This window comes from Cyprinodon tularosa, unplaced genomic scaffold (genome assembly GCF_016077235.1).
Source record: "Cyprinodon tularosa strain WSP-4 unplaced genomic scaffold, ASM1607723v1 ctg81, whole genome shotgun sequence".
Classification (NCBI taxonomy): Eukaryota; Metazoa; Chordata; class Actinopteri; order Cyprinodontiformes; family Cyprinodontidae; genus Cyprinodon; species Cyprinodon tularosa.
In genome coordinates this window covers 2,344,689-2,367,365 of record NW_024039574.1, presented here as the reverse complement: position 1 = coordinate 2,367,365, position 22,677 = coordinate 2,344,689, and the positions used below count along the sequence as shown (strand labels likewise).

Genomic DNA, 22,677 nt, shown 5'->3' with positions numbered 1-22,677 from the left:
ACCAAATAACATTTTATTAGTTTCATCCGATTGACCAAAACAAAGTAAACAAAGATTATGAAGTGGAACAAAATGGTAAATAGAGTTTCAGTTTTTGTTAGCTGTAAAGATGGGAAACATTTGGGATGTACATGTATTGATACCTGCTTTATACTGAGTTTGGTATGACTGAACGTCTTTAGTGTGTGGATATTCCAGATTTGTGAGTCTAGACTGATTTTTTTTTTGCCCATTATTTGCAAAATAGCGCCAGCTCAGTCAGGTTAATTTGATACTTTCTGTATATCTTCTTTTTTTAATAAGGGATGCACAGTAAATCTGATTTAACTTTGATATTAGCAGATCTTAGCCATTTTAATGTACAGATATTGATATTATAAGCCAAACTGGTTTACTATTAACAATTGCTGTTTTTTTCCATCTTGTTGCCGTTAGTTGCTTTCAGGAAAGTGTTGACGGCTGGTATCTGATTGAGCATATGTGGTGATTGATAGTGGGACAGTACGGGTTTGTGACATGTTTTAAATGAAGAACAGAAGCAATATTGGATACAGTCTTCATATAGGTGAAGTTTGCAGTTGTGCTGTACACATCTATGAATTAAACAATTCTCTGACAGATACTCCAAACTTGGTGTATTTTATAATCCAACTCTGCTTTATACTTCTCCCTAATATTGACCTGACTAACTGCTGTGCTACTGGATCTTCATGTTGCTCTTTATTTACTTATGTTTTCTAATTTAGCTCTGGGGTCTATAGCTGGATTTATCCTTGGTTAAATTATATAAAGATTGACTGCATTAATTAGGCAACTTCTGAGGGCAATTTGTTGACCTGAATTTGATTTGAAGGTATCAGATAAAAGGTGTCTAAATACAAAGGTGCCACAAATGTACCCTGCATCCTTTTCTCCGTCTTTACAATCATATAGGTCTTTGTTTCTGTCTATAACGCATCATGTCAAAATTAATTAAACTGTAGTTGAAATGTGACAGCATACGGAAAATTGTTAACATGTTAATACTTTTCCAAAAACTGTATGTATTTGATATTTTTTAGCTCAGAGTATTAATTCCCTTTTATTGATTTTGTTTGTTTTTTTAAGGTGGATCTTATTTAGATTTCTATTTTCTGGACTAAATCTTTAAACCAACACCACATATTTTTATCATACCAAAGCTGGTAAATATTTAGACCTTTGTGCTGTGTGTTACTTTAGTGTCTTTTTACCTGAGGTGAACCTTTTTTCTACATTATTAAACTCTTTATAGCCTTTATTTTTTATTTTACTTTCCAGACTTTTGATCTCTTTAAAACGGATTAAATTAATACAAGGTCATGGTAATATATCTTATTCCAATAATTTTAAAAAGACTGTCTTTTTTTTTTTTTTTTTTCCTCCACTTGCATCAGTTATACCATTTCATATAATTCTAAAATATAAAAAATGGACAGGGTATTTGAGTTTTAGAAGGAAACATTTTTATTTTTTATTTTTATCATATCCTTAAAACGTACTAAACTTTAATTTTATGTAGGGAAATTTTAGTGTTTGACATGTGCTGCAAATGTTGCATTTCTGCTTAAAGCAATAAGAATGCCACTGTTCAGGCATACCCACAAGATGAAATAAAAAGTCTTTAAGACACTGAAGCCACACAATAGTCATATTTTTTGTTTTAAAATTTGAGCTGAGATACAATGTGGCTGATCACAAGAAAAGTGCAATGTTAATAATCTTTATTAAAGTGTACTTAAGATAATCTTTAAAAAACAAACGTGATGTAAACAATGCCATGTACATGGATGAAATGGTTCCTTATGGCTGCATTCAGGGAATCCTAAAGCAGAGAAGCAGTTCCAAGTACTTCAGTCATTTTTTAAAATTTAAATATATGTTACAGTATGAGATTTCCTTACTAGCTCCAAGGACTTTTTATTTTGCGTTCTTTATAGAATTACGCCACAGATCTCATTTTGTGTCCTCACCCTCAGTATTTTTGTCTTTCCAAATTACTATTTATAGGTTTTTAAATGGTCATATTTTATTCCTGTATCCATTTTCATTGTTCTTTTGGTTTTGTTTCTCTGTTGTTTTAGGCAGTATATTATTTTAACTAATTTTTATCCTATTTACTGTATTTCCATGTGTGATTTCTAAAACACTGCACTGTGTAGAGTGTCACTCATTGAAAGACAGCTATAGCTGTTCTTGCACTTTATAACTATATGAGTGTTCCCAGGTGTAATATCACTAATAAATGGCTGTTTTTAATTCCACCTTGGCTCTTAAACTGTTGTCATTTGGACAGCTTCTCTTTAAAAATTCCTCGTTCTTGTTCAGTTATTGTAAACTAGAATTTGCCCATTTGGGCCTTTTCTAAATGTAACAGGTGTAAAAAGAAACATGGTTTAAAGCAGAAGGTGTGGTTTAAGATGCTCACAATATAACATTGTTTAAAAAATAAATAAGTAAAATAGAGTTACTTTTCAAGTATAAAAGCTAGCTGGATAGCAGTGGACAGGAACTGGCTGGTGGTGAAGCCCTGTGCTCATCTGACCCATGCAGCCAAAGTAAAACTCTGGCCTCTGATTAACAGCGATTGGGACCATAAATGAAAATGTAGTGTAAAATGTAAAAGAGGCATAGACTTACAGACATTTCAGAATACAGATACTGGTGTAATATATAGATACTGATGTGGCTAGTTTTGCAGAGTCATCCTGTCACAAGTTTGATGTGACCTTACACAAATAACTTAATCCCCCTTTGCTGATTTTTGCATTGTTCTGTGAGAGCAGCTTGTTTAAATTCTTTTGATTGAACCCCCTTTTTGAGGCAAGAAGGTGTGATTCCTGGCCCAGGGTCTTTCTGCATGGAGTTTGCATGTTCTCCCTGTGCATCTTTGGGTTCTCTCCAGGTACTCCAGCTTCCTCCCACAGTCCAAAAACATGACTGCTAGGTTATTTGGCTTCTCTAAGTTCTCCTTAGATGTGAGTATGTACCTGAATGGTTGTTTGACTTTCATGTCTCTGTGTTGCCCTGCGATGGACTGGTGACCGGTCCAGGGTGTACCCCACCTCTCGCCTGTAGACAGCTGGAGATAGGCACCAGCACCCCTCGAGACCCCAGCAGGTATAAGAGTGACAGAAATGTATGGATGTCACATTTCAGGCTTCGAACATAAAGATATTAAATTGGGACACCATCTTGAATTGGAACAGAATTTATTGGACAATTAACATGTTTTTAAGACTGAAGAGTGGACCATGAAAAATTAATTGGCCCCTTTACTTTTAGTGCAGCAAACTCTCCAGAAGTTCAGTGAGGATCTCTGAATGATCCCGTGTTGACCATTCTTGATGCAGCAATCACAATTATTAGCTGTGATGGGTCCTCAAGAGAGCAGACCTGAGAAAACTTCTATTTGGCATGAGAGAATAAACAATTTTTAACTTTTCCAAGTTTTAACAAAAAAGAACAAAATACAATAATTTAATTTTTCAGGAAAAATAAACCGTTTGTTTTGGGAGATTCTAAAAACTGAATCAATTTTTTTCTTGATATTGTTACAGAGGAACAAATCAGTCTAAACTTGACTAACTTTGCAATGGTATGAATGGCTGGGAAAGGCCTAAAACCGTTTTAAAATGAAGTATGCACCATAAAATTAAGTGCCTGTTTACCTGCAAGGGAAGTGCAGGGATTTTCCCAACTGTATTTTACAGAAGCCTTTTTATAGTATATTGTTGAATGTTCTTAGTTTTCATTTAAAGTAAAGCAGTACATTGATCTTTTTATATGTGACGAATGGATTAGACTACATTTTCAATGCTGGGTCAATAAATAATACATTTCATCCCCACCTTGGCCATCTTGGTAAATGTAATCTAGAACCACCATTATGTCTTTATCTTTGGTTTATATTTTTTAAGGTAAAAATTGAGCTTCCTTTCTTCCTAATTATATTTACAGTATCTTAGTATTTAGGACCATTCATATGGAGGACCAACTCTGCCATACTTAAAAACAAATACAGAAATAAATAAATGCTCCAAAAATAAATAAGCATACAATTAATCCCCCCCTAAAATTACCTTATTTATTTATTGTCCGTTATAATCTTAAACTTTATTTATAACTTTTTTTTTAAGTATTTATTTAAGTGCATGTTAACATAGAAGCTAATTAAAAGAGATATATACATTTAAGTCTCACTGTATAATTTCATTTCTTTCTACATTTATTTATTGTATTTTTAGAGGGGAATTAATTGTATGCGTACTTATTTTTGGAGCATTTATTTATTTCTCTATTTTTAATTATGGCAGGATGGATCCTCCACACTTGCAAAGGCATTTCTGTTATGACGGGATGTCCGCATGAACAAAACGAACGCATCTAGGCGTGACGTCACATCTTTGTTTACTAGGCGTGTGGGAGCGGCTAGATGCTAATTAACCCTACCTGTTGAAACACGTCTACGCCAAGCTACTGTTTAGCAGCTGGTTCACCCGTTCAGTACTCTGTTATTTCCATATTGGGCTCTGCGCTGTCTTATTCTCGTGAAGGAAGTATGTCTGCCGATAGATCCGATGCTGGAGGGGACACAACAGACGCGAAGCAAGACAATGGAAAACAGTAAGCGAGGGTTTATAGACACTGACCTTTATCCTCCGCAGGTTATTGTTTCACTGTCCCGCTGAAGTAATGGAAGAAACTATTATCTCCCAACCCTCTTTGCAGCACTATATGTTGGTTTCCGTTAGTAAGCATATGTGTTGTGGTTTGTTTTGTGTTCCTGCAGGTCAGCGGGGTCTTTGTCTGCCGCTGCTCCCATGGAAGTTGATGCTAAGCCTCACTCCCACAGCTTCAGATACAGCATGAACTTCCCCAGCATTGGCCAGTGCATCGTCATCAACAACAAGAATTTTGGCAGGAACACAGGTGAATCTGATGTTTTCAGTCAAAATTCTCAGAACTTGTCAAAAATATCACATATCTACAAATATGAAACATAACTACATGTTTGATAAACAACAATCATGGTTGGTATAATGATTTTAAAACAATGAAGTAAACATATTCCATGCAATTTATGTAAATCTAAGATCAAAGTTAAAAGCTCTGCACAAGCATAGGATTATTACATCCACATAGTTTTATATAAAGCACAATATTTGCCGAAAAGTGCATTGCAATTGCAATGTAAGGCTGGGGTTATTTCATTATTATCAAACATGACTGCATCAATAAGGAAACAAGTTTGTATTCATAATCCTCTAGTTATGTGACACTATGGTTTCTGATGGTACATTTTTGTTGAATGTGGTCAAACTGCTGGGCATTCCTTCCTTAAACTGGGTTAAATCATGCAGTCACTTGATTTGCAGAAATTGTGCCTGGTTGAGCATAAGACCTGTTTAGTCAACTACAATTTAAAGTTCAGTTAGAAGTGGCAGTTTGTTTTGTTTGTTCAGAGTGAAACTCCTGACAGGAAGTGATAAGTCATATCTGAACTGGTTGTTGCCTCTTATTGGCTGTTGGTCTGCTTGCCATTTGTTTCAAAAAGGGGTTTGAATAAACAAGCGATTGAGCAGTTTATCACCTCAAAGTCTCCATGATGTTTAATAATTGATCTATTTTAGATTTTAAATGATCCACCCATGGCACAAAACTTTCATATACATTAGAGCTGCATTTAAAGCTAGATTTGCTTTCATTTCTAGGCGAGATGATATCCATTGAAAGTGTGTGATCTCTGGTTTCTCTGTGGGACTTCTAGACTTTCACTACATTATTCAGGTGAATGGGTGGTGCTGTTTGATTTGAGGAAATGGCGCCTACGCCGCCTGGAAAAGCCTGGAGCTTTATTTAAACATTTCCTATGTCTAGATAAACAAGGGCAAAGAAGAGTATGGAAAGTAATGATATGTTTTCCTGTTGTTAAAATCATTTCTTAATTATTTTTATTGGTCCTTATTTCCTTCCTTCCTATGTTCCATCCTTTCCTATGTCCTTCCTTTCTTACTTTGTCGATTTTCTTGTTCAATTTTTTTAACCTTTAAGTGTTTGTTTGTTTTGTTATCCTTATTTTGTTCTTTTTTTCCTTAAGGAAAGAAGGACAGAAAAGGCCTGCTGTAAGAATATCTTCCCTGGATTGTGACCTTCAGTATTGTCTAGGATGAAACCATTCACCTCCATCCCCTGATAGTTCATTACATGTTAGCTATGCTAACTGTGCTTGTCCCCATGGTGACAAATGAGACAGTGCTTGTGAAAACAAGTGCTTGTTCAGTCAGTTGATCATATTAGTGAATGCCTTTCAGATCTTTGCATCATTATTTGTCACCCATGCATGCCAATACGATCTGATTTAAATGTTATGATCTTTAAATTTCATGCATTCTTGGTCATTCATTGCAGGTGTGTCTGAACCGTAAGCTGAGCTGGGTGTGTTTGAGAAATGTCACCGGGTGTTTTTAGGGCTAAAAGTGCTCTTGACAAAGATGGAAGTCTTTTTTCCGGACATTGGTTTTCAAAATGTTCTGGTTTTCTCCCACACCCTTTAAAGGAAATATGAGAAATTCTCAGTGACATTCTCTGCAATAGGATGTTTTAACATAATTTGCTTTAAATATTTTCCCTTGGTGTTGTCAGTGGACAGTCTTTAAAGACAAAATGGAACATAGCTGTCTCCTAGTTTTGCAGTCTGGGCACCAGATAGGCTTAATTTAAACCTTATTCAGTTCAGTAGCTTTTATTTGTCCCAGTATGGGCATTTTTTGTGCAGTAGTAGTACACATTTCACTAACAAAAGCACAAGAAATACAAAAAAATATTTTAAAAAGATAACAGTAGGGTGGATAAGTTAATATGTACAGTGCAGGAGATGAATAAAAGCTTAGGCATATATGCATGCAACATATGACTATCTGCTTTTCCTAGTAGAGTTAAGCAGCTCAACAGTAGAGGGAATAAAGAAGTGTTTGTATCTGTTGGTCCGAGCTGGTGGATATTTAAAATGGGAACCAGAGGTTAAACAAATAGGGATAACCCAAACTTTAAATATATTTTAAAAAGCAGTAAAAACCCACTCCAACCATGTGACTCCGGAATGGGCTTTGCTTTTCAGTAATTCAGCTGTTATCCCATTTGCCTGGTTACATCTTAATTCAATTCAATTAAATTCAATTCAATTCAATTCAGTTTATTTATATAGCGCCAAATTCACAACACATGTCATCTCAAGGCACTTTACAGTTCAACCAGATCATACAGTCAAATTGATACAAAGTTTTCTAAGGAAAACCAGTTGATTGCATTGACTCATTGACTCAAATACAATCCCCCACACTAAGCATGCTTGTAGCGACAGTGGAGAGGAAAAACTCCCTTTTAACAGGAAGAAACCTCCAGCAGAACCAGGCTCAGTGTGAGCGGCCATCTGCCGAGGCCGACTGGGGTTCAAGGAGACAGAAGCAGAGATACAAAAAGCAGCTGTAAAAGGCGGCCCCGTCCAGGAAACACGCAGCCAGGCAGACAAGCTCCAAGGCAGCTCCCATGCCAGAGGACGAAGAGAGCACATCCACTCAGTCACGGTCAGAGAAACAGGACCACACTGGAAAACAGGCCGATCTCCAACATCTATAAACAAGGGTGTTGATAGAAGCAGCACAGCTGATGTTTCTTTCCAGGATGACGTCACAGCCAAACAGGAACAGACGAGGCAAAGCTACTCTGAGGAAAAGCAGAGAGAGCAGAAGGTTAGAGATTGAACTAACAGATTCTGCAGAATAGGAGAACAGAGAGAGAATGAAGCAGAATGATGAAATGGGGGTCCCTATGTCCTCCAAAAGTCTAAGCCTATAGCAGCATAACTATAGAGATAGCTCAGGATAACCTGAGCCACCCTAACTATAAGCTTTATCAAAAAGGAAAGTTTTAAGCCTAACCTTAAAAGTAGACAGGGTGTCTGCCTCACGGACTAAAACTGGTAGTTGGTTCCACAGGAGAGGAGCCTGATAACTAAAAGATCTGCCTCCCATTCTACTTTTAGAAATTCTAGGAACCATTAGTAAACCTGCAGATTGAGAGCGAAGTGCTCTGTTAGGAACATAAGGAACAATCAGATCTCTGATATAAGATGGAGCTTGGCCATTTAAGGCTTTATATGTGAGAAGGAGGATTTTAAATTCTATTCTTGATTTAACAGGAAGCCAATGAAGAGAAGCCAGGATAGGCGAGATATGATCTCTCTTTTTAATTTTCATTAGAACTCTGGCTGCAGCATTTTGGATCAGCTGAAGGCTTTTAACTACAATTTGTGGACTTCCTGATAGTAAAGAATTACAATAGTCCAGCCTTGAAGTAACAAATGCATGGACTAGTGTCTCAGCATCACCCCTGGACAGGATATTTCTAATTTTTGTAATGTTCCTCAGATGAAAGAAGGAAATTCTAGAAACCTCTTTGATGTGGGATTTAAATGACAGGTCCTGATCAAAAATAACACCAAGATTTTTTACTTTATTATCTGAAATCAGTTTAATCCCATCCAAATGAAGTGACTGGCTAATCAGTTTCTTTTTCAGAGACTCTGGTCCAAAGACTATAACTTCTGTTTTGTCTGCATTCAGGAGCAGAAAGTTAAGAGTTATCCAGGTTTTTATGTCTTCAAGACATGCCTGTAATCTATGTAATGGGTTAGCTTCATCTGGATTTATAGACAGATATAGCTGGGTATCATCAGCGTAACAGTGGAAATGAATCCCATGCTGTCTAATAATTCTACCAATTGGGAGCATGTATAAAGTAAAGAGAATTGGTCCTAGCACTGATCCCTGTGGTACTCCACAGGTAACCTTTGAGCGTGTTGAAGATCTATCATTAACATGAACAAACTGAATTCGATCAGATAGATAAGATTTAAACCAGTCTAGTGCTGTTCCTTTAATTCCAACAAAATATTCAAGTCTTTCTAAAAGAATATTATGGTAAACTGTATCAAATGCAGCACTAAGATCCAACAGGACGAGCACAGATACAAGTCCATTATCTGAGGCCATGAGAATATCATTAGTGACTTTCACCAGAGCTGTTTCAGTGCTATGATGAGCTCTAAAGCCAGACTGAAACTCTTCAAAAAGTTCATTATGGTGGAAGTGATCGCAAACTTGTTTGGCAACTACTTTCTCAAGAATTTTGGATAAGAAAGGAAGATTGGATATAGGTCTATAATTGACCAAGTCATCTGGGTCAAGAGACGGTTTCTTAAGCAGAGGTTTAATTACAGCAACCTTAAAAGCTTTAGGTACATATCCCTGTAACAGAGATAGATTAATCACATCTAAAATGGAGGAGGAGATCAAAGGGAATACCTCCTTAAATAACCTGGTTGGAACTGGATCTAACATACAAGTTGAAGGCTTAGATGAAGACAATAATTTTGCTAATTCAGAGAGTTCAACTGGATCAAAGCAGTCTAAACCCGGTTCAGATTCCATGACTACCTCAGGTACAATCGCGGATAGAGGAGTGCTTATGATCTTATTTTTAATAAGATCAATCTTATTTATAAAGAATCCCATAAAATCATTGCTGCTAAGAGCAGGTGGAATGGACGGTTCAACAGAGCTATGGCTCTGGGTGAGTTTGGCCACTGTATTAAAAAGAAATCTAGGATTATTCTTATTCTCCTCTATTAATGAGGAGAAGTATGCTGCTCTTGCTTTACAAAGAGTCCTCTTATACAGCAGTAAACCATTTTTCCAGACTAGGAAGGACTCTCGCAGGCCTGTGGAGCGATATTTTCTCTCCAGTTTCCTAGCATTTTGCTTCAAAGTACGCAGCTCTGCATTAAACCAAGGAGCAAGCTTTCTATTTTTAACGGTTTTCATTTTCAAAGGAGCTGCGTTGTCTAAGGCAATACGCAGAGAACTAGCAACCCCATCAACAAAATCATCAACCTGTGAAGGGGAATAAGCTAAGCTTTTGCACTCTGCAGCACTGCTCAGTGACACAGAGGAGAGAGAAAGTGAAGCAGATTCTTTAAAATTTATAACTGCACTATCTGATAAAGATCTACTAAAATTGAACCTTCTTTTGGGGGAGGAGAACTCTGTTAAAGTAATCCTGAAGGTTATTGGAAAGTGGTCAGAGAGGACAGGGTTGTGAGGAAATACTGTTATTTCTTCACATTCTATGCCGTATGTCAGCACAAGATCCAAAGTATGAAGATGAGAATGCGTGGGACTATTCACATTTTGAACAAAGCCAATAGTGTCTAAGATAGCATTAAAGGCTGCTCTTAAGCTATCGCCTTCAATGTCAGCATGGATGTTAAAATCTCCCACTATGATGACCCTGTCAGTATTTATTACCAAATCAGAAAGGAACTCTGAAAACTCATCTAAAAAATTCAGAGTAAGGACCTGGTGGACGATACAAAGTTACAAAAAGAAGAGGTTTTCTTGCCTTGAAATTTGGATCAGGGAAATTAAGGGTTAAATGTTCAAAAGAGTTGTAGGTATTAATTGTTTTGGGAGTAATCAGTAAGTCAGACTGGAAGATTGTTGCTACTCCTCCTCCTCGCCCAGAACTTCTGGGGATGTGAAAATTTAAATAGCTTGAAGGAGTTGCCTCATTTATGCTCACATAATCCTCTTGCTGCAGCCAGGTTTCTGTAAGGCAAAACAAGTCAATGTGATTATCACAAATCAAGTCATTAACTAGTAGACTTTTAGAGGAAAGCGATCTTATGTTAAACAGACCGCATTTAATTGTTTTAACTTTTTCCCCAATTGGAGTTATTTTGATTTTAATTAGATTGTCATGATTTACTCCTTTGGGAATCTTTGCTAATTTATTAGATTTTGGTCGTGGGCAAGACACTGTCTGGATGGAGTAAAGAGTGGGTAACAGTAGAGAAGCTGCAGAGATGTGTGTTAAACTACAACTCTGCTTCCTGGTCTGCACCCTGGGTGGTCAGGGTTTTGGAGGACTAATAAATGTGGCCAGATTCCTAGAAAGAAGAGCTGCACCATCCAAAGTGGGATGGATGCCGTCTCTCCGAATCAGACCAGGCTTTCCCCAAAAGGATTGCCAATTATTAATGTAGCCCACGTTGTTTTCAGGACACCACCTAGACAACCAGCGGTTGAATGACGACATGCGGCTAAACATGTCATCACTGGTCAGATCAGGGAGGGGACCAGAGAAAATTACGGAGTCCGACATTTTTTTGGCAAACTTACACACCGAAGCAACACTAATTTTAGTGACCTCCGATCGGCGTAACCGGGTGTCATTACCACCAGCGTGAATAACAATCTTACTGTATTTAACCTTATCCTTAGCCAGTAGTTTCAGGTAGGATTTGATGTCGCCCGTTCTGGCCCCCGGCAAACATTTGACTATGGTCCCTGGTGTCTCTAATGCCACGTTTCTGACTATGGAGCTGCCAATCACCAGAGTGGGCTTCTCAGTGGGTGTGTCACTGAGTGGGGAAAACCGGTTAGAAACGTGAACGGGTTGGTGGTGACCAGTGGGCAGAGATCCACGACTACGCTTTCTGCGTACAGTTACCCAATCGCCTGGCTGCTCAGGCACTTTTGGAGGACAGCTACGTGGGGGGCCTACTTTAACTCCTGGATGTTCAACAGCCTGAAGCCTGGATTCTAACTCTGACACCCTCGCCTCCAAAGCTACAAAAATACTACACTTATTACACATCCCATTATCACTAAAGGAGGCAGAGGAATAACTGAACATCTGACACAGAGAGCAGGAGAGAGGAGAGGAAGAAGGAAGAGTTGGAAAAGAGTCAAGGGAGGGAGAGAGAGAAGCCATAGCAATGCTAAGCTAGCGCTAGCCTAGGCTAGCTACTCCTTGCTATCAGAAATAAAACCGTGTGAAACTGACAAGTGCTCAGTAGAAAAGTGCAGCAGAAGGTGCTATGTTTTAAAGTAGTCAGTTAGAGTTACTTAGATACAGAGATATCACAGAGAAAATAACTTAACTTCAGATGGGGATCCTCTGAACAGCTGCACACTCAGTTAATCCAAACAGTTAATCTTACTACTGTGTTTTTTTCCTTCCGCTCAACTTTCAAGTTCTATGCATGGATACCTCATTCTGTGCATATTCTCCACTTTTAACGATGACCTTCTTTGGTTGTGTGAGCTGATATAACAGTATCCAACATCCATTCAGAGGGGAATCAGTCATTGTTTCAGCCCTAGAGAAGTTAGATTATTTTCTTCTACCAACTATTTTCCTTTTGGTTTTTAATTAGAGCTGCATTGTCTATGGAAGAGCAACTACAATATATGTAGTTTCAAATGACAGGTATTTAAATTCTCCATGTAGCTTTTATATTTGACCAGCTGGATGGTTTGGATCCACCGTCACTTCTTCATTCCCAGCCATTCAGCTTTAGAAAGGCATGTTGATGGCCTACTGTATTTATTAGATGCATGTGTGTTGGAGCAGGGATACATGTAAAAGTTACAGGATAGTAGCTGTACAGGACTGGATGTGGGCATCCATCATGTAACTCAAGCTTAAGAAGTGAACGACCCGTTTCTGCTTCTATTAAGGAAAAAAACAAACATTGTGAGATAAGGAAGGAAGTTGGATATGATTTCCACTGAATGTAGTTTCAGTCGGCTCACCGACAGACATGCACACAGTAATCGCTTAGTGGATTTTGTTTTGAAAACCTGTCTAGCAGGAACCAAAAAGAACACATGGTTCCATAGAAGCTGTTATAAGGCAGTATTTGACTGGGGTAAACACTGGCATCCTATTCAGGTTTATTGTGCTGCTGTCTCATTGCATCTAACTTGTCTAGTCTCCATGATATATGGTACATTGCTTCTTTTTTTATGATAAATTGAAGGTTTAAAAACTAGACCCTGACTGCATACACTATTATACTTTAAAGTGGGACAATTAACCTTAATGGAAAGTATACAACAACGCTTCTTTCTATTGGCTAATAATTGACAGTTATGTGTATTTGGTCTTTTCATAACTTTTCGTTGCTAAAACACCAGCGTGTTACATACGGTAACCGAATTCCTTATTTTTTTTAAGTATTTGATTTCAACTCACAAACTGACACATTAAGAATGCTGAAACAAAAAAAAATCTGATCTGCATCTGAAGATGTTGCTGCTTTTTTCCATTCACCAGCATTACTAGCAGCAAAACAGCCCCATATTATTTTACTACCACCACTCTGACTCTTTTTAACTTCTTCATGAATAGTTTGTTCAAATGTGGCTAAGTAGCTCAATCTTTGAGCAAAATGAGCTGAATTTTCCAATCTTTTGTTTAATGCAATGATTGCAAACAAATTGTCTTTATGTTACCAGTGAGAAATAAACTGTTAATCATGTCACTACTCAGAAGTTAATAGGCGTTGGTATTCTAAAATTAAGACATTGATGAGCCTTGTGCACCACTTATGAGTTTATTTGTGTACATTAGAAATATATTTGTAATTTTCCTTTTGTGTTGATCAGAGGAAAATATTAATACAATTAACCAGAACTCTGAATCATGCATCATTTGAAATACAAAAATAAGCAGGTTAAAGTTGTTCCCTTTTCTTTTTATTTATTTTTTTTTTTTGAAAACAGTGTTATTGTGTGAAGTAATTTGACTCGATCTGTTTTACTTCTTTTTCTTTTTTTTTGTCAGGCATGAATCAGAGGAACGGCACAGATGTTGATGCAGGCAATGTGTTTAAAGTATTTACAAAGCTGGGGTATACAGTGAAGATTCACAATGACCAAACAACCGATCAGATGATTAATATTTTGAGGAAAGGTGAGTAAATTATTCCTCAACACTCTTGGAAATATTTGCATTTTTCAGTTTAGATCCTGCCTTATGAAGTGTTTGCCTCCTAACACATTTCCTATATTTTTTACTATATTTTCAAAAAAATATATATGTGATTAAATGTAAAAAAAGAGAGTATAGGTTCCAAATGATGATTTCATATGTTAAAATACAAAAGTTTTCCTGCTTCTATGTAAAAAAAAAAAAAAAGGGACTAGGGTTTATCACACGTTAATAAGCAGTCATCTTTGATCAGTCGCATTATTTTTTGTTCAATACACAACACCCTGATCTGACCACAGCTTGACCTGTATAATCCAAATAAAAATAAAAATACCTGAATAGAACATGCCTGACTACATGAAATAGGCTAAGAGATCTCAAATACCAACACATCATGTCCGTATCTAAAGAAATTCCAACACAGGTAAGAAACATTCAGTCTGGAGAGGCTTTAGAGCTACAGTGGGGGAAATCTGACCTGCTTCAGGACCTAGAAAACCTATTTTTAAGTGACAACGTTTAACGTTTAACTTTTAGCTTAAAGGTATAGGGGAGGAATTAGCAATTTTGGGGAAAAAAATAAAATGCACATGCACAACCCTGTACCCGCTCCAGAGAGGGACCGCCTATTAAACGTGTGCAAGAGCATGCATGAGCCCATTTCTCCTCGTGCACGCTCTGTTTAAAAGTTGCTGTTTGCATCGATCATACAAGCGTACTTTCCAAAAGAAGATTTTTCCACTATGTCAGACTCACCACCAATAAGTGAAAATAGAGTAGGTAGGACGGCCTTACGTAAACGTATCACCAGAATGATTGACAATTAGGAGGGCCCCTTATTTTTTATGATCCTCCCGGAAAAAGAACATCCTCCACTATACTTTTAAGAGTTGCTGGTTCAAAGCACCTGGGAAGGGTGCACTGTCACAAAATGAACCAGTCTCCCTCCATGTTTTAGAATCTGAATGCAGACCACTTTGTACCAACAGGTGAAGAAGTTAAGGAGTTACTGAAAAGACAAGACCTCATTCACCCCTCTAGATAACATCCCACATTAGAGAAGCTAAATTATGTCTGATCAGCTAAGTGTCTAATTTGCTGCCAAAATGTTTAACTCTGTTAGCTCTCATGTTTAAGGGGAGCTCAAACTGCCATAAAGAAGCGCTCTTGGTCACACGACCGTCTCAAGTTGCATAGGGGTGATTTTTAGGAAGAGCAGCCCACATAGAGCACTGAATGCTGCATATTTACCCCCCAAAATTATTTTATATAGATCTCAAAATAAGCTAATACTTAAGCAGAGTTGCTTTACATAATTCAACTGTAAATGTTGCTGTGTAGCACAAACTTCAGAAGGAGAATCTCTCCCCATCATTTTGACCTTAATCTCTATTAAAGTTTAGTTTTGCAGCAGGACCATTCATAGCACGTGAGCAAAGTCCACTTCTGAATAACTCAAATAACCTAGGTTTAGTTGAAGCCTAGTCAAAGTTTTTTCTAAAGATTCTGAGAACATTGGGCCAAATATCCTCCACACCAATAGGAAAGACTCTTGGACAGATGATGAAAACCCTGAGACAAATTATCAGTTAAATTGAAGGTTGCTACTCAATGTAGCTTCCCTGTAGTGTTTTGATTGACTTATCGACTCTTTTCCTTTATACATATACATTTTTATATGCATTTAATTTTATTAATGCTGGTCTGTTTCATGAAATTAAAGTTAATGTGCAGGAAAAAGGCAAAAACACATTTGTAAATGGGGTAAATACTTTTGTAGAGCAAGCTTTCTATTAGTGCTTGCTACATCTTTTTTTTCATTCTCCGTTGTTTCTGTAGCATCCCAGGAAGATCACAGCAACTCTGCTTCATTTGTCTGCGTTCTCCTGAGCCACGGGGATGAAGGCATATTCTTTGGGACTGATGGCCCACTGCAGCTTCAGATGCTTACCTCGTTTTTCAGAGGCGACCGTTGTAAATCTTTGGTGGGAAAACCCAAACTGTTCTTTATCCAGGTAGGCTAAGGGGTTGTTGTTTATTTATTTTTGCTTATCCATTTAAGTTTTCTAACCGTTTGCTTGTTTTCCACTCTGAGTAGGCTTGCAGAGGCACAGATCTTGATCCAGGTGTTGAATCAGATAGCCAAGAAAACACAAAGATCCCAGTGGAAGCAGACTTTCTATATGCCTACTCCACAGCCCCAGGTTAATGCATAAACATGTTTTAATTTCTAGAATGCTTTTTTTATTATGTACTAATCCAGGTTAAACATCTGTGATTCATGCAGGCTACTACTCCTGGAGGAACACCATGAGTGGGTCCTGGTTTATCCAGTCACTTTGTGACTTAATCAGCAAATATGGAAAAGAATTGGAGCTCCTGCATATCATGACACGAGTAAACCACAAGGTGGCAGTAGAATTTGAGTCTGTGTCCAATTCACCAGGGTTCAATGCAAGGAAGCAGATCCCTTGCATTGTGTCCATGCTGACCAAAGAGATGTATTTTTTCCCTTGATGTTGAATTTACTCAGGGAACCTGAGCTTGACAGACAAGATTAAGAGTTGGGTTCGAGATAGTAGTTTCTACTCAAATAATCGGCTGAAAATTACATTTCTTGGTGCAACGTCATGCATTACAAACGTTATTTTTCGCGGGCTTTGGAATTAGTTTCTCACTTTCTATTGTGTATTTCTAAAATGAACGTTATTCGTTTTTTATTTTGCATGTGCCTTTTTGTTTTATATACACACAGCTGTAGAAATGTTTGAGTTTTTTTTTCTTTTTTTTTTCTTAGGCCAAAACAAACTGATATACTATAAATACAGTTGATGATAACTTCCTGCTCTGTGAGTTTGAGCTTACATGGTGTGATTGATGTGGGTTCTAGGTTGGTTTTCCCATAATTCACCCAAATTATTCTCCTACTTTATAGGATACAGATTCTCTCTCATTACCTGTTACCTTTTTGGAACTATTTTCTAATCTGATGATTGCATTTTGGACAATTTCTCTACATTGTAAAGCACTTCCGGATCTTGTGGAAATAATCATAAAAAATACAATTCTTCCATCTTTTATTATTTTTTCAAAGAACGTTGCTCTGATCTTAGAATGAGCCTGTTGGCTCTTAAATATAACAGTTTTTGCCTCTTGATTGACATGAGATTTCAAAATATTGTCCTGTGAAATGATTGGACTATTGAATGTTGAGCCATAGAATGGGTTCATAACAACCCACACTTTCTTTTCCAGCCTTATTTTATTAGTAATTACATTCAGACTTTCATTATTGCATTCTAAAGTTAACAGATAGGCTGAGCATTAAACTTCTTGGCTTTTTTTTACTACAAAGCAGCATTTGTGGTTTCAATATCCCAGTACCACCATCATGTTTGTGTTTAGTTTTGTATTAGATGTAAAACAAAGATACTTTTTTTAGGTCCCTGCAGCCTTTTTGGCCCACAGTGATTTTGCCCTGAAACTCTCTGTTGGATTAAGGTTTTCTTGTCTTCTAGAGCTTATAATCTAGTTCATGTTGTCAGGTCAGTTCTATTTAGGTGATTTTTTTCATTTTTCAGGTCTGTGTGTGGCTATAACGATAGAAAATTGGTTGGATTATGTACTGCAACTTGTACAGAAAATAGTTTTTAGCTAAATTTGTCTGACCCTAAGCATTTAGATATGTTAAAAGGTGCAAATGTAATGAAAATATTGAGGGCACAGATGCTTATTCATTACACTGCATATTATGTGTGTCAATCAAGGCCTTGGAAACTTCAACTGAATTATTTGGAAACAGCGTGAGGGTAAAGAATGTAAAATGTTTTTACTTAGGAAGCAATCTTTGCAAATGCAGTGTATTGCAGATATATTTGCAGTTGATATATTTTGCAACTCTGCTCTTGATTAAATCTACTTTAAGAGACCTTCTTGTAGTAGATAATACTTATTAGAATGCACACCTGTATTTACTTACAGCAGGTGTGAGGGGAAAATATTAAATAATTTTCTAGTATGAACCACCTCTAAGGTGGATTTGTATTGAGACATGATCAGTGCTTCGTTTGCATGAATAATCTCAGGTACGTAACATTCACAAATGATCAAAAGTGTGAAATAACCGGGGGTTAAAATGACCAGCATCTACTGATATTTACGTCTTTACTGTTTACACTTGACACATTTCAGGGAAATAGTTTTTTACAGTGAGTTTGACTCTAGTACTTTGTACTTTTATAATCATCTTAAGCAATTGAGCAGAATCATGTGTGAAATCAGACATTAAATTGTACAATGTGAATCCAAATAATGTTAGAAAATATGTGCTAATGTCAGGAGCGTTCTTTAAGCTCCTTTACACAGCTCTGAACTGGGTTTGTCTTTTATGGTCTGATATTAAATCTCCTCTGATCAGTTGTTTTCAAAGTAAGTTCAAAGTAATGGCTTAAGAGAGAGTTTCACTCGTAAACCTTGTTTTTTGTTTTTTTTGTTTCTTTTGTTTTTTGCAGTGATCAGATGCCCAATTTTAAACTCAAATGGCAAAACTGAAAGCAATAGTGAGTTGTTATCCATTGCAAAATAAACAAAAAAGGTTCTCCACATCAAGAATATCCTGTCTGACATTTTGTTTTGACTTAGATCCTGTTAATTGCTAAGTATGGATGAAACACATTTAGCACAGCAATAACTATGTGCACTAGCTTTTTTTTACGGAAACCATGAAAGCCATGCAGCCATTTTCCAATATTGTGATAACTTTTTATATTAGTTTGCATTGATAATCTAAGCAAAATGAATACATTTAAAGTGTCCTATAAAAGGGAAACAATTGGGCCCATGATTGGAATTGTGCTGCAATGCTTTTTTTCTAGGTTCTCTTGAATTTATAGTTTTTTTATTATTGTGGTTGTAAGTATGAATCTAGTTAAAGTAAGTACCATTCACTTTTGCTAGTTTTAGTTTATTCCATATTAAAGTTGGACACTTCCTGTTACTACATTTGTTATATACAATATCACTGTTAACTCGTAGTTACACTGTTAACTCAATGGAAGGTTTTTGTTCTGAAAAATAAACTTTTAGTCATACATTTCTTGTTTGGTTTAATGTTCAGAGCTCACATCTTTATCTTTTCAATAGTACTGGCATTTGTTATTGTTTTTGTGGCAGTTGCAGGAAAAAGTTTTCTCATCACTGCATGAAAAAGTACATTAAATAAAAATGGATAAGCAAATTGAAAAGGAAGTTTCCATGTCTGTTAGCTCAGTACAAGAATAAAGAAGTACACGAAACTTAACAGCTGGTAGAACCACGTGTAGTAACAGCATATCTAAGGTCATTGGTTTTGTATGAAGATTTCTTGTATGATCAAGGGAAGCAAGCTATCAAAGCTTTAAATTTTATAAAAGTTGTCATTTTGCATCCTGTGTCCAAGGGCTAAAGTGTGACAGGAAAGAAGGAACTTTGCCCAGTTGGCCAAAACAACAAATGAGATGGTGGGATGTCCCCTTCCTGAGAACAAAGACCACCACATCTATCCCTTCTCACCCTGCTGCATAAAGCAACTTTGTACAACTGTATTTGATAAAGTAGAGCTGAACCATTAGAAAGCTGCTTGTCTAAAGCCATCACTCCCATCAGACTCTTATTTGCACTACTTACTGTTTTTTAATGCTACAATTTTGACCTGATAAATAAAATAATATATTCTTATAGTTTTTAATTGCTCTGATGGCGCCAACTATTTTTTTCTTGTGGCAGCAAAACAATAAGGATTTTGATTTTTATCACACAAACTAGCACTCAAATTCAGCACTCAAATTCTTTAATGCTGTATTTTCTAAACATCCTGATTTTGAATTTAGTTGACCGCACTGTCCTTTTTTTAAAATTATTTTATGATCTGCTAAGTTTTTCAACCTGTTCACCTAAATTACTGTTGATCAGTTATTGGATATGCTGCTAAAGCAAAATGTGGTTTTACAAATTAGGTTAAACTTAAGTTCAACTCAGTTTATTTATATAGCGTCAATCACAACACACATCATCTCAAGGCACTTTACAGTTCACCAGATCATAGCCTTATTGATTAAAAGTTTTCTATCTAAGAAAAAACAATTGATTGCATTGACTCAGATGCAATCTCTCACACTAAGCATGTAGCGACAGTGAAGAGGAAAAATTTCCCTTTAACAGGAAGAAACCTCCAGCAGAACCAGGCTCAGTGTGAGCTGCCATCTGCCGAGGCCGACTGAGGTTTAAGAAGACAGAAGCAGAGAGACAAAAAACATCTTTAAAAGGCGACCCCGTCCAGGAAACACACAGCTAGACAGACGAGCTCTGAGCCTACTCCCATGTCAGGATGAAGAGAGCACATCCAGCCAGTCACAGTCAGAGAAACAGGACTACACTGGAAAAACAGGCCGATCACCAACATCTATAAAAACAAAGGTGTTGATGGCAGCAGTCCTTAAAGTGAAACTTTAAGGAAAAAATGTATGCTGTGTTTATATCGCATTAATACCAGCAGCCTTTGTAGTTGCTACGTTCAAATGGAATGTGAAGTCATGTCTTCTGGACCAGCAGTTAATTTGTTAGATTTTAACTCTGGGTTTAGAAAACATAAGTTTGCAACTTTTTATTTTTTTAACCATTTGTTGAAAAAAAAAATATATATATAGCCTTGACCAGATGTTGTTGCCTATTTTCACTCCTCCATGCATTTCTAGCTTTTCTTTAGTCGTTTCCTTAAGTCCTTTGGTTAAAGAAGTTTAGTCGTAGTTCTCATCTGTGATCATAACAATTACAATGGAGGCGCAACGCTCGGCAAAACTTAGGAATTATTTAGATTACGAGCAAGCTTTGAACGCAGCACAAAGTCCTCGCCTCTTTTGTGGCTGAAAGTCGGTCTTAATGCTCTTTGACAGTTACAGTTGGAGAACAGTGAATGCCTCTGAACTCCCCGTTTTACATGCTTGTCCTGAACAAAGGCTCCTCTTCCTCTTCATAAATGTCATTTAAGATTTAAGACGCGTTCACATGGGAGATTTGAGGACTTGAATGGTTTACGTGTCAGAAATATCCTTGTTCTGTATGTAAAGCAGGGATGGAGAAGTTTCTCCTCATAACTCCGCACTCCCTGGCTCTGGTGCTGTCGCGGGTTTGCGGGGAGGCTGAGGAGGCTTCCCCATCTTCATCAACAACAGCTGCGGCTGCAGCATCAACAGCTGAGGTCTGGAAAAGGTTAGAGCATCAGTCCGGCTACGAGGTGTTCGCCAGCTTTAAGGTTGCCAACATGCAGCAGTTCTGGAACAAGGCGCTAACCGACGCTCTGCCAGAGGTCTTCTTCCTCGGCTGGATAGACGAGCGTGTGCTGCTGATCCAGAGCCAGGAGGCGCATCTTCAGGTGCTCAGGAGCGCATGGACCAGGAGGACCCTGAAGCCACCACAGGGGTTTCATATCAAATGCATAGGTAAAAAAATGTTTCAGAGTCCATCTGTGACAATCGCTTATCATAATGCCATATAATTATATGTAAACCCGTATTTACAGCCATACATTTCATTAGTGCAATATATTCTGACAGACCAAGGAAATGTAGTAGGCCTATTATGGCCAAGCTAGAGATCTTTATTTTATTTCGAGAATAAAGTCCTAATATTATGAAAATAAAGTTGTTTTTCATGACAACTCTTACAAGAAGCACTTTCTTCCCTAAAATTTAGATTTTTTATTTTATTTATTATAGAAATAAATAATAAAAAATCTGTAGCCAGGCCTTAATACTCCGCCATGGTAGGCTTCATTAATCAATTAAGGAAGAAATTATTTTGGTTGCATGTTTAGGATTGTTGTCCTCCATAAAGGTCAACAGCTGTTCCAAACTCTTTTTCACAGCCTATTGAATGAATCTCCCAGGATGGATGTGTCTTAAGCAATGTTCATGAACTATGTGAAATGTTACTTATTTGTACCTTAGTACCTTATTTCTTATCTTTACTGGTTCCTCTGCATGGCTTGTAGAAATCTGCAAACAGGACTTAGTGTGGTTCTTTTTCCTGGAGTGGCTTTTCTCTTTTCACTCTTTAAAAACAGTGTTGTGATGTGCAGGACTAATACCTGTCCTGAAGAGCTTATTTCACCAAGCTGTAGATCACTGTAGTTCCTCCAGAGTTACTATGGGCATCATTGATGCAGCATCTCTTTTGGGGAGTCCTGCCACCCTCCTCATCTTTTCCGATGATGCGATAAATCGAGCTCCATGAGATGTAGAAATTTTGGAGTATAATTATATAACTTGCTTGAAACTTCTTAACTTTATGCCATGTCTCTTTTTTCTGTATTTTCTTAAACCAGTTACACTTAAGGCAATGTAGGCAGCACCATAAATGTATTCCATCTTCATAGTCTTGCTTCTGAGCTAATGTAAAAGATGAGTTACGTTTATAAATGCAGTAGATGGATCTCCACACAAATGATCTGACCTTTAATACAACACTATAGCAGTACACATATAGTCCTTATGAGAATGACCCAAGAGTTTATCATCCTTGCAAAAATTAAGTCATTTTTTTAAGTAATGATGATTAAAGAACCACATTTAAAGAGAAAAAGACTTTATTTTGTCTCAAACTACAGTGTAGCATATCTGAAGATTCTTATGGTGTTCTGATTTTGAATTTAAAAAATAAAGCATAATCCAGATTCCTCATATAGTGGAATGATCTGTAAGCTTTGTGCCCTTAAGGATTGTAGCTGGCCTTGGCAGACTGACATATTTCAAGTAAGCGCTAACCCAATGCATAAAAAGAGTAGGT

At 37.1% G+C, this 22,677-nt stretch overlaps 2 protein-coding genes across 2 annotated transcripts in view; both read left to right on the top strand.

The window, feature by feature from the left end:
• The first annotated feature begins 4,422 nt into the window (after window positions 1-4,422).
• casp3a (caspase 3, apoptosis-related cysteine peptidase a) lies at window positions 4,423-18,949 on the top strand. The gene is made up of 6 exons (XM_038271877.1): window positions 4,423-4,644; window positions 4,811-4,950; window positions 13,711-13,839; window positions 15,697-15,872; window positions 15,956-16,061; window positions 16,145-18,949. The coding sequence occupies exons 1-6, from the start codon at window positions 4,580-4,582 to the stop codon at window positions 16,372-16,374; spliced, it is 846 nt and encodes a 281-aa protein (XP_038127805.1). The 5' UTR covers window positions 4,423-4,579; the 3' UTR covers window positions 16,375-18,949.
• A 1,863-nt stretch (window positions 18,950-20,812) lies between these two features.
• The window catches only part of stox2a (storkhead box 2a), a 35,060-nt gene continuing 33,195 nt past the window's right edge, over window positions 20,813-22,677 (top strand). Inside the window, exon 1 of the mRNA XM_038271799.1 lies at window positions 20,813-21,332. Within this exon, the coding sequence (XP_038127727.1) occupies window positions 20,966-21,332 (367 nt within the window). The 5' untranslated portion in view covers window positions 20,813-20,965. The remainder of the gene's footprint in view (window positions 21,333-22,677) is intronic.

Bases quoted from the DNA above. Each gene is read 5' to 3' on its own strand.
- casp3a (XM_038271877.1), top strand. From the start codon at position 4,580: ATGTCTGCCGATAGATCCGATGCTGGAGGGGACACAACAGACGCGAAG. The intron at 4,951-13,710 runs GTGAATCTGATG...TTTTTTTGTCAG, and splicing joins GAATTTTGGCAGGAACACAG to GCATGAATCAGAGGAACGGC. The intron at 16,062-16,144 runs GTTAATGCATAA...TGATTCATGCAG, and splicing joins TGCCTACTCCACAGCCCCAG to GCTACTACTCCTGGAGGAAC.